Source organism: Micrasema longulum, unplaced genomic scaffold, assembly GCF_059751315.1.
Source record: "Micrasema longulum isolate JH-2025_06_02 unplaced genomic scaffold, ASM5975131v1 h1tg001133l, whole genome shotgun sequence".
Lineage (NCBI taxonomy): Eukaryota > Metazoa > Arthropoda > Insecta > Trichoptera > Brachycentridae > Micrasema > Micrasema longulum.
This window is the reverse complement of record NW_028278321.1, coordinates 169,658-182,135: the sequence shown is the minus strand read 5'-3', so window position 1 is coordinate 182,135 and position 12,478 is coordinate 169,658. Positions and strand designations below refer to the sequence as shown.

At 32.4% G+C, this 12,478-nt stretch overlaps 2 protein-coding genes across 2 annotated transcripts in view; one reads left to right on the top strand and one right to left on the bottom strand.

Moving 5' to 3' along the window:
- The window catches only part of Rme-8 (receptor mediated endocytosis 8), a 40,737-nt gene extending 39,465 nt beyond the window's left edge, over positions 1 to 1,272 (bottom strand). Inside the window, 2 exon segments of the mRNA XM_088233620.1 lie at positions 504 to 853; positions 1,136 to 1,272. Of these exon segments, the coding sequence (XP_088089746.1) occupies positions 504 to 842 (339 nt within the window). The 5' untranslated portion in view covers positions 843 to 853; positions 1,136 to 1,272.
- A 1,007-nt stretch (positions 1,273 to 2,279) lies between these two features.
- Positions 2,280 to 12,252, top strand: SerRS (Seryl-tRNA synthetase). The gene is made up of 7 exons (XM_088233614.1): positions 2,280 to 2,742; positions 5,742 to 5,958; positions 7,957 to 8,117; positions 9,128 to 9,312; positions 10,941 to 11,288; positions 11,569 to 11,695; positions 11,777 to 12,252. The coding sequence occupies exons 1-7, from the start codon at positions 2,422 to 2,424 to the stop codon at positions 11,924 to 11,926; spliced, it is 1,509 nt and encodes a 502-aa protein (XP_088089740.1). The 5' UTR covers positions 2,280 to 2,421; the 3' UTR covers positions 11,927 to 12,252.
- Positions 12,253 to 12,478: the final 226 nt, after the last annotated feature.

Genomic DNA, 12,478 nt, shown 5'->3' with positions numbered 1-12,478 from the left:
TTTTATATTGAATCCACACTCACTTTGAATACGTGTTTTCATGGCACATTATCTAATTGGAATATTGCAAATAAATTTTAAAAACTAATGTTGTTTTTCAATGAGAAAAAAGAGAAATGACACAATCTAATATTTCTATTGAAAAAATGATAAAAAAAAATATTTTCAAGGTTTAATTTTATTCTGTAAAAAGTAATGTATCACTGTCGGTACAGGAGTCTGCAAAACATGTCATTCATTTTATGACTTTCTTTGTTCTTAGGTACTGGCATTGTTTTGTGTCGGTTAAGTGATTGACAAACATAACATTTTACCATAAAAACAAGCAAAGTAAATCAATAATAAGTAGAAATATCTAGCAAAAATAGAAGATTACATAGAAGATTGAATTTAAAATGTAAACGCTAGAAAACAATTAGCATCTAACAATGACTAACAGATTGAGGAAATGAAATAAGACATTTATTAAGAGCTTTAAGGTATTTTACACATTTGTTACTCACATAAGCTTCTTTCGGTTTCTCAGCAAACATGTGGCGGTACTTAAATGCTTCAGTCAACACTATGTTCTTATGTTCCGATGAGAACTTCATTGTGTCTATCTTGCGATCCTTTCTCATCGTTAGTGAAAACTCGTTGGAGGTGGATGCATTATGCTTGCCAGAGGACGTGAGGGTAATGATATCCGAATATGTCCATCTGTTGGTCACCTCCAACTTATCCGGGTTGTAAGTTGTGATCCCCTGCGTCCCGATGGAGAATATCCTCTTGTACTTTCCCTTCCATGAGTGCTTTGTAACCAGAAAACACGCGATATCATGGTTATCTTTAATGGGAATCATTTTAACATGGCCTAAAACCAAATGTAATTGTACAATTTAGTAAAACAACCGGCACAAAGTGATGACGTGTTTCATTTGAAATTATTAATACCACACTTTAATCTAGTATCATGTTCTAATTCTGATTCTACATTTACTCTCGGGTGGAATCAAATATCACTGATATCATTGTTGCGGGGCACTATCTAATAAACAAATACAAATATTTTGTTTTCAAAGGGTAGTACGGCACAACGAGAGTATTGCATAGCAATTTAATATCGAAAACAAAAAAATTAATCAAATTGTTATACCGTTTAGTTGTGATCCGTAAGATGAAAGTTAAACAAAAAATTAAACGCACACCCGAAAATGTCATTCGCTTACCGCAAAATCCAAATCAGCAGTTTGACATTTGACAACAGCGAAAGCTGATCGGAATTTTCAATTTATTTATTGGTAGCACTGTCGTACAATGACCAACAACAAGCAGCTATAAATTTTGATTTTTATTTTGCCGGAAAGAATTTTTATCTTCCCACACACCAATACAAACACGAACTGGAGGGAAGTTTGAATAAAGTATTAGATTTTTATTAAAAAAATAAGTATTTGTCTTTACATATTTCATGTCTTTACATGTTAGATGAACATAAAATACCATAAAACGTTAAAATTAATAAAATGTTTTGACTATTGTGGTTAATGCGTGTAGACAATAAAAAAATCACTTTGAATCTTAAATTATAATTGCTGTAGTAAGTACTAATTGTGAAATTGATTATTTAGCACTGATGAATTAAAAGAACTCATCTATTATAACAATAATACCATGAAATTATTAATAAAAATATTACTAATAAGTAAAAAATCAGATCAAATATGTTGTATGAAAATTTGTTATTAAAAAAAACATATATATGCATCTATATAACTTAATAAAATATTTCAATTTTTGGGGCATTTTTTTTTAGTATATTATTTAGAATCCCCGTGTTGGAAAATTAGAAGTAAGTCGTGGTAGAACGGAGTTAGATCCTCGGACTTCCTGATTTTGAGTCCACGATACTAGTTGTGGGACCACAACCCGCCTCAAAGTAACAAGTAGTATTTTTTATTTTTTATGATCAGTTTGGAAAGAATTAGGAAAATCATATATTTGTGGTTCAGGAACAATTTTAATAAATAAACCAAAGAACCGGGTTGTGGTCCCATGGCTAGTGTTGTGTACTCACGGATTAGTGGTCCAAGGTTCAAATCTCTTTCTACCACAACTTGATTTAAATTTTCAGTTATTTACAATTCGTTGAAAATTGTTCCAAATTTTTTTGGGAAAATCATAAAAACGAAATAAAATGAAACAAAAATGTAAGTATAAAAAAAAAACACCGCCATCTAAAAACACAAATACACAGCGATATAAAAATAATTAATTTATGTCTCTAGTGTCTCTTCTCTATGGTATTAGGTTACAGTCACTTGCGTCATTTTCTGCCGAATTTGCACTGACGTTTCGCTAGCCACGTTTTGTGCAGTTTGTGTCAGTGCAATATTGTGTAGTGTGAAAGTAAAAGCACATCATTACTGAAATAAAGCCATCATGGTTTTGGACCTAGACCTTTTCCGAGAAGATAAGGGTGCTAATGCCGATAAAGTCAGGGAGAATCAAAAGAAACGTTTTAAAGATATCGCTTTAGTAAATTCCGTCATCGAACAAGACGTTTTGTGGAGACAGCTGAGACATAATGCCGATAACTGGAATAAATTCAAAAATGCATGTAGCAAGGAGATTGGAGACAAAATGAAGAAGAAGGAACCGCTAGGAGATGAAGCTGAGGCGGTTCCAGAAAAAATAGCAAAAGACTTGGAGAACGTTACATCCGAAGATTTGAAAGCTTTGACCATCAATCAAATTAAAAAGGTGACCCCATTAAGCACACATCTCAAAATATTATAGCTAATGTCAATCGGGGCTGAAGCCAAGCGTAAGTAGGATAAGAAAGATTTTGTGCCCGCCCTAGCCTCTCGCTAGAACTTTTTCCACATCAAAATACTATATCCAAATATTATTATTATGAACGTTTGTCATAATTAGAGATAGTGAATAATTTAGTGGATTTATTGATTGAATTATTAACAAAGACATAATAGATAAACTTAATAAATAACCAGTAAATTCACCATTTGTTAGCCTTAGAATAGACTATTGTCTAGTTGGGCGACAAATTGTGAATTGTAAATGTAAAAACAAATCTATATATATGTATATTATGTAAAAATGCAATGCCATTTTATTAATATTTTTTTTTTACAAACGACTGTTCTTGTTTCTCTTTTCTTCAATATTTAAATATGTATATATGTACGCTAATCTTAATAAATAAATAAAATAATAAAACAAATATTACATAAAGTCGGTTGCGCAATTTATTCAATTTTTGGCTTATAGTGAACTAGCAATTTTAGGTATTTATCACCGAATATCACAAAAATGCTTAATTTGCGATTTTTTTGGAATATAAATTGGTCACAGACAAATTGAACTTGCAGAATGCTCTAAATACATAGAAGTTAATGCTACGTATTTATCTCCAGAAATCCCATTAAAATATTGGTTGAAAATGTGGTTCTTCACTTTTTTCATGTTTCTGGACTGGCACCTGAAGCGTCAGGCTGATCGCCTCACCTGCATTTAGTGTACCCATGCAGCAGCCAATGCATCATTAGTGTGGATGGTGATAATAATGCTATTTTCCAATACATACGTATTTGTGTATAAAATGTAAAAAAAAATCAGCCTGCCTTGACATTTTTTGAGCCTGCCCTGATTATAAAGTCTGACTACGGTCCCGATGTCAATAATTATTTTTTAAATATTTCTATTAATTGCATTTAATGTTTTATTCCAAATAATATTTCTTTTATAGTGTTAGGTAAACAGTATAACCTCTATAATGCGAACAATTGCAAACCAGCCTTTTCATTTTAGCGAATTTTCGTATTATTGGAATACTTATTTAAGAAATTAAACAAACTTTGCATAGTGTATGTCAATAAGGTTTTTGAATTTAATAGTGATATACACATGTTATAAAGGATATTAGGTTTATTACATGTGTTAATAATGACCAAAATTCCTTCATGTCATTCACTATTTATAAATTACTATAAATAGATTTTCTCAATGATATATATGATGTACCAATGCAGTATCCTATGCACCATTAGGAGTAGAAACGGAATGATAATGCTAATGATGTTGATGATAATGATGATGATAAATGATGCTATCTTCTTCACTAACATTTTTCCAAGGGAGTCTCTTGCGATATGAAATTTTCACCACCTGAATAAAATTTTGATCCATGGACTGCATGAGTAGAGTATTGTTTGAAGGATGAAACATCACTCAAATTCGTCCATCATCACTTAGTAAATTGTAACAGTCAGCGATATCTGACTGTTATTATTTTAAATTATGGATACTTAATTATTCAGAGTTAATCCCTTACTAACCGAACTTTTTGCATAGTTATTTAATGCATTATATCTGTAAATGTTGTGTGGTTTTGGTAGCATTATTCTGAGTGACAGATTCTTCTTTATTACATTAGGATTGCCTCGAACAGCAAAAAATAAATTGTGAGGCCCAAAGGGGCGATATTTCAAGATGACCGAGATACTTAACCATTAAGGCCTGAAAAGCCGATCAATTGAGACCCGTAGGGCCGATAAAATGAGGCCAATTACATGATGCCCGAAGGGCTGAACTTCATATTATTATTAAATCAACCGGTATAAAAAGAAGTAAGAAAATTTGTTTACTCCTGTTGTAAAGAAGGTGAAATAATTTAGCCAAAGGAATCTTACCCACTTAAATAAAAGTTTCAGCTCTTTATACTTTACAAAAGAAAATAGATAGAAGAGTTGAAGGAATGTGGATGCTTAAACATAGGCAGAGTTAATGCAAAACAGTGTGCAAAGTTATCTCTTAAACCAGGCAACATTAAGTTATAAACCCTTTAAATGCATAGACTTTCTTATTCCCTTCAAAATATCTTCCATCTCTATTGTAATATTGTCGGCCTCATGTTGTAGTGGTCAGCGCATTCGCCTACCATGGAAGAGGTCCCGGGTTCGATTCTGACATTAAATGACATAAATATTTATTTAAAAATGTGTTTTTACACTAGAATATTTCATATCTCCTGGACTGGTACCTGAAGGGTAAGACTGATCATCTTACAGTTCCCTATGCACCGTTAGGTGTGGAAAGGGAATGATGATGATTGATATATTTGTCAGTCTATTTTCACAGAGGCAAAATGTAGAAAAGATGGAATATCCCTAACAGATGTTCACACAGATATTAAAAGTCAGCATCTTCCATCATAGTTCATGGGCTTTGCAACAATGATAAATAACAATACATTTAAGTAATTACTTAGAATCAATAATCGATTTTCCCTTTTCCAAGACTACAAATTAAGATTCTTCTGAAGTAACATAGCTTTGAACATGACATGCAAAGCTACAGGCGACCAAATTTTATTAAAGAAGAAGATTAACTTTAAACCATCAACTATGGTCCAATCGGAAGTGAAATATTCTAAAAATAAGAAAGTTATTATATTTATCCATATAAGTTTATCCTATGAGAAAAAAGTGTCTGCCAACATATTGGAATATACACTGTGTTTAAATGTACATTGTGTTTGAATGTTTAATAAGCCTATGTTGATATGTTAGTTACTGGTGGTAAAGTAAATATACAAATTTCATTTATGTTATTAGGCACTCTCGAATATTATATTTCAAATCGTTCGATCACGCACACGTAAGCAAAGGTTTATCAAAGATTTTAATGGACTATAAGTATGTACTTCAATATTTTTCAATGTATTTTTTTTTATTCTTTAGGTTCGTGGCCTAGTTGATGCTGCCATTATACAAAATGACCAGAATTTACTAGTGGCAGAAAAAACAAGAAACGAAGCACTTCGTGAAGTCGGCAACCACCTTCATGAAAGTGTTCCTGTTTCCGATAATGAAGATGAAAATAAGGTTGAGCGGACCTTTGGAGATTGTAGTATCAAGAACAAATACTCCCACGTAGATCTCATTCATATGATTGACGGTAAATTTATTTATTAACAATATGACCGAGAAAGATATTGAAAGGAGGGTGAGTGCCGGAAACGGAGTGAACGGTGCACTTAAATTAAATGTTTGTCGCAAGAGGCAGAATTAGCAGTTCACAATGGATTCCTGGTGCCGACCCTGATATTCTGGAGAAGCTGCGCTGCATGTTTTCTCACTTCATCCTCCCATCTCAGCCTGGGTCTTTCCATTAATTTCTCTCCATCTGGGTATCCGCTCATTAATCTTTTAGGGACCCGTGAAGCAGGCATTTGCTGTACATGTCCGGCCTATCTTAATCTAAGCAGCTTCATATGTGCCGAGATGCTCGGGGCCTGGTATATGCTGTACAGTTTATCATTGTACCGAATGCGCCACTGATTATCATCTCGCACTGGTCTGCAGATTTTTATTTTCTTATAAAAGTGCCCAGCATCTCAGCCATCTTCACTGTCAGTGTTAACGCCTCACACCCATATGCCAATACAGTTCGTATAATTGTTTTGTAAATGGTAATTTTGGTTTTTCTGTAGACATTACATGCTTTGAACACTGGCAGCAAAGAAAAGTATGTTTTGTTGGCTGCTGTGAATCTTTTTCTGATTTCTGCTGGATTCGCATTGTTCTCTGTTATACTGGAGCCCAAGTAGGTGAATTGCTCGACCACTTTAAAGGAGTAATTGTCTTTATATTGGACACTGCCTCTTCTTCTGTGCGGTGGGTTTTAGCTCTGTGTCATCATTTTTGTTTTCTCAACATTGATTTGCAGTCCCATATCTCGTGCAGCTGTTTCTCGTGACTGATCATCTTACCTTTATATAATGTATGATTGACATTGGCTGCATTTGTTTTTCCATACCAATGCTGCCTTTATGATTTAGCTATTGAGAACAAATAGTGACCGTGAAAAAATTCTCACTCATAATAATTTTTTGTCTATCAAACATAAAGCAATATGTAGTTTGATAAAAACATCTGAATAAATATTAAGTGAATTACATAAATAAGGTATACTGCTAAACAGTGTAAAGTAAATATTAGTTGACATTCAATTTTTAATAGATGAATAATGAACTGTGAAACTGTAACTTATTTATTATTTGAATTAATTTTTCACTCCAGTAATATTCCCTGTAATGGCAAAAGGGAATGGCCTTAAATAAAAAAAGTTGGAAATATTTTTGTCTGTATACTATGTGGCCTTTTATAAATTAAATTAAAAATCATGATGACATTGTAACAGTTGTTCTTTTAAAAAACAGTTGCATTGCCCCATGCCTAATGAATTAACACAATTTGGTAAAATATACCTGCACCTTTAAAATGAAAATCATAAAATTCACAGCTAAACTGTTATAAAATCAAAATTAGATTTAATCATTTTAGGCCCATTGGAAGACATTTTATTTATTTTTTTCATAATATTTTATAATTTTTAATTAAAATACACAGAGGGAAATTTTTTTTGAGAAAGGATGTGCAAGTCAGGGCATTTACAGACCACTTTACTCACTGTAACATTCATTTGAACATCCACATTTCCTCAACTTTTCCGTCTGTTGACTTTTGTGATGTAAAAGAGCTGAACCCTACTCAAAATATTTTAAAAAATACAATGTTTACTGCGTATTTTGTGAATAATAATAATTTGTATATTATATATGTTGTGATTTTCGGTTTTTCTGAGGACAGCAGTGCCCGTATTTTAACGACCGTAGTGAACAGTGATGCGGTGGACAGCCGTCATAACGGTGACTAAAGAGTGGTTTCCTAGGAAAACGGTGTTGATAACACCGTTTTCCTAGGAAACCACTCTCTAGTCACCGTTATGAAGGCTGTCCACCGCATCATCGTTCACTACGGCCATTAAGATACGAGCGCTGCTGGAACCCTAGCTTACTTTTTATACCAAAATAGTAAAAAATAAAATTAAACTTTTTATCAATTCTTTACCGTTTTAGTTTTTTTCTTTAAACAAAATGTTTTATTTTTTTAGGCATGGATGGAGAAAGAGGAGCTGTAGTCTCAGGTGGTCGTGGATATTACCTAAAAGGTGCTGCAGTGTTCTTGGAACATGCTCTTATACAATTATCACTTCACACCTTACTCGAGAAGGGCTACACACCATTATACACGCCATTCTTTATGCGTAAAGAGGTAAGATTGTATCAGATTTATCAATAGGTGTATGTTTTGGAAGAATTCTGGCATGAAATAGGCACACTTTTAATTTTAAATCATAAAATAAATTTGACCTACCCCTCATTCCCTTTCTGAGAAACTGTAGCCTAGATTCGAAACACTGAACACATGTTAGCAAATGTACTTTAGGTAGCTACTTGTAATTTGGTGTCACCTTTGGGAAAATTTAAAACAATGAATGGTTGTATTCTGGAGCCGGTCGGCATGTCAGATTTATTTTAGTTATTTTACACAAAGTAAATTAGTTTAAATTATATAACATGTAAAATCACAAAGTTAGTGGTTCAATGATTAATTTTACCTTAATTATTCTTGAGAATACATGTGGGCAAACCCCGGCTCTTGGGAACATTTTGATCCGGCCCGCAGAAATATGGAGTTTTTAAGTTAAGTTTTTTTTTTCAATAGAATCAATCCAAAATGCGCTAGTATGTAAAAATAATTAACAAGAGCTTAGACAACTCTAACCGGAACATGAAAATGATTTCAATCCAGAGTGCATAAGGATGAGAAGTGTTAAATCTGTTTTTAGAGGAAATTAATGAATGCACTCTGAATGTTGAAATAATTTCAATCCAGAGCTTGTGTAATTGTAAATAGGATTTTACTGGACTAAGACTATTATCAAGAAAATTATTTAAATCCATAGTGCATTGTATGTCTTTTTAATTATGGTTTAATTACTGTGAGTTCTTCTGTATACGGTGGCTACTAGAGACTATACATATTTTGTATGTGTGGATGGTTATTTTGATATTCCGGCCTGCAACTCGGAGGAAAATTAGCAATCTGGCCCAGACTAGAAAGAGATTGCCTATGCCTGCTTTAGAAAATATTTCCACTATTGAATATTTTTTCTTTCTGAATTCTTCTTGATATAATATTAACTTATCTCCTAGAATATCAACTAAATTTGAGAAGAAAACTTATTCTGATTACTAATTTAAATTGTATGTATGCTTTAGATCATGCAAGAAGTGGCGCAGCTTTCTCAATTTGACGAGGAACTTTACAAGGTTGTAGGAAAGGGGGCAGATAAAGCGGAAGATGGAGCTCCAACAGATGAGAAATATCTAATAGCCACGTCAGAACAGCCAATAGCGGCGTACCACCGTGATGAGTGGCTTCCGGAAGCATCTCTGCCCATTAAGTAACTCATTTACTTTGTTAAAAAATTGCATGATTATATATCCTATGACAAAATAAACTTTTAGTTATAGAGTAAGTTTAAACGACACAACATTTGTTAAACCTACTTTTACTGTCCATCAAAAAAATAAATCACGATAAAATTATTAAAAGGGCCAAAAAATGGATAGTGGAGGTGGGTTTTTTTTTTTTTTAGAAAAAAAGAAATATTTGCGATCTTATGATTTAATAAAATATTTAATTTTGAGGGCCATTTTCAACGAGTTGTAAATAACTCACTATTAGAAAATGGGAATCAAGTTGGGGTAGAGTAGGATTTGAACCACGGACCTTTGGTCCCTGTGTCCGAGACACTAGCCGCAGGACCACACAGGGTTGTGTCATTTGGCCAAACCAATTTTGAATTATTAGAATTATTTTAGTAAATGTAGTTTTAATTTTTTTTAAATACATTTTATGATAATATAAATTGAAAATATAATTTTTATCTTCAGGATGCATCTGTCGCCGTTCAGGTAAAAGTCACTAACCCTACAAAAGTCCATTTTGAGTTGAATATGTCATTCAAAGCGTAAAATTATGTTCTTAAGACGAAAAAGTTACCAAGGTTACTTAGAAAAAAGTTACATAAATCGAAATTATTTGTTAGTGAAAAGCAGTGATGTGACTTTCAATAAAATCTTAACAAACATAAATCACTATTGAAGTTGAAAATTATTTATTCATTTTGAATAAAGTCATAAATAACTTGTGTTGGAAAAATGGAAATCGAGTTGTGGTAGAGTAGGATTTGAATCTCAATACCACCACGGAACTACAACCTGGTTCAAAAAATAGTAAAACAAAAATATATAAAACATATTTTTATCTACAAAATTTAATAATTATTTGTAATACATATTTTTTTCCTGTCACTAACTATTTTGGGTTGTATTGTTCAGATTATAAACAAGCAAAAGCCACTAAACCAAATTTTGGGCAACTTGCCACATTAAAAACCTACTAGATATATGAAAATTTATCTGAAAGAAAAAGTTACTAATGGAATTTATAAAATGAGATAATGAGATAAATAAAACTTCCAAAACAAAAAAAATCAAATTTTTCCTAGTTCCACAAACTTTCGAATTGCGATTTCTCAAAATGGTGTTTTTTGGGTTAATGACTTTTGTATGAACCGTGATGATATTATATCAATGTTCAATATTACTGTTTAGATGTTTTGTACATATTATACACATTTTTTTGTAAAGTTTCTTTCTGTACTCGTGAGAAAAATATATTGCAAAGTATAAAACAACTCAGCGCTAGTTACACCAGTGAGGACACTTTTTTGTTTCATATTTAACATCTTCGCGATTATGCCGTCTATAGCTGTCAAAATAGTGTCTCTCATTTAGGAAATGAGTCTACAGCCGTCAGTCCAAAAGACATTGGTAGTGATTACATTATGGTAGGAGGAGATATTGTGTAGATACGTTTTGATTCCTGGTGAACACACAAAAAAAAAAATATCTCCAGGCTGGGTGTTTTCAGATGTGATTCACCACTATTTTTGGGCCTCCTGGCCTGTTGTGGTGCAAAAAACAAACATTACAATTGTAATCTTTGAAATGAACTTATTTTTAGGTACGCTGGTATATCAACTTGCTTCAGACAGGAGGTTGGATCTCACGGTCGTGACACTCGCGGAATATTCAGAGTACATCAGTTTGAAAAGGTGGAACAGTTCTGTCTAACCTCTCCCCACGACAACAAGTCTTGGGAAATGATGGATGAGATGATTAACAATGCAGAGAGCTTCTGCAAGTCTCTTGGGATCCCCTACAGGATCGTGAATATTGTCTCCGGAGCCCTGAATCATGCCGCCTCTAAGAAATTAGATCTTGAAGCTTGGTTTCCAGGATCTGGTGCATTTAGAGAACTGGTTTCTTGTAGCAATTGCTTGGACTATCAAGCTAGGAGGTTGTTAGTCAGGTATGATTATAATTATGCTTTCTTACACGATAAATAATATCTTTTTACTAGCCATCTTTTAACCGGATTTAAGTGTAGGAATAAAAGAAAGCCATAACCATAATATTTGTGTATACTCAAACACTGAGGCTATTTTAAATTAGTAAAAATAGTATATGAGTTCTGATAAAGAGGATTGTACTTTGGGCCTCCTAATCTGCAATATAAAAATAGTTACTTATAATATGTACGTTGCAATGAGATAATCAATGTGTGCATAATTTAATTGTTTTTTTTTTAGGTATGGACAAACGAAAAAAATGAATGCAACTACTGAATTTGTTCACATGCTTAATGCAACCATGTGTGCTACTACTAGAGTAATTTGCGCTATACTTGAAGTTAATCAGACTGAGGAAGGTATTAAGGTAAATCAATGAACCATTCATAATTGACAAATATTTTTTTATGTAATTTAGTGTATTAATTAAAAAAAAATTTTTTTTTAGGTACCTGAATCATTGAAACAGTGGATGCCTGAAAGGTTTAAAGAAATGATTCCTTTTGTGAAACCAGCTCCCATCGAGCAAGAAGCCACTTCCAAGAAAACTAAGAAGCAAAAAGAAGGAATGCAGAAGAAAGAATCAGGAGATGCATAACATATTTTGATGCACATACGGTTGCTCAATTATTACTGGCTTCATATTCACTCGCAGATTCTCAATCTGATTATAACTCGCTAATCACAGTCCACTTTCTGCTGCAAACTGTTATACTTCATGTATTTTTTATTCATAAAACTTTTATTTATTCATTAATTTACAAGCATTACATAAGACAGCATTTTGTACAAAGCATTTAAATATACTCAGAATATAGCACATATTGTAACATTTCCATTAATGATTTTTATATATTTTTAGTATAAAATAAAATAATATTCATGTTCTCATGCTTAATTTAAAATAAAAACAAATATTAAAAATATTTTTTAAATATTCCTCTACCCCTACGGTTTACTTTTGCTTACCTGTAAAAAATGTACCTAAATCTTTCATACTTTTCTCGCTCGAATGTTATTCATATTTTAATATAGTTATTGTTTTTTTTCAAGAATTGATCAGTTATTTTCCCCTACTTAATCATTGGCACTTTTTATATTAATCTAATTGGCAAATCACAAACATATTTATTTTAGCATCAACTTCATT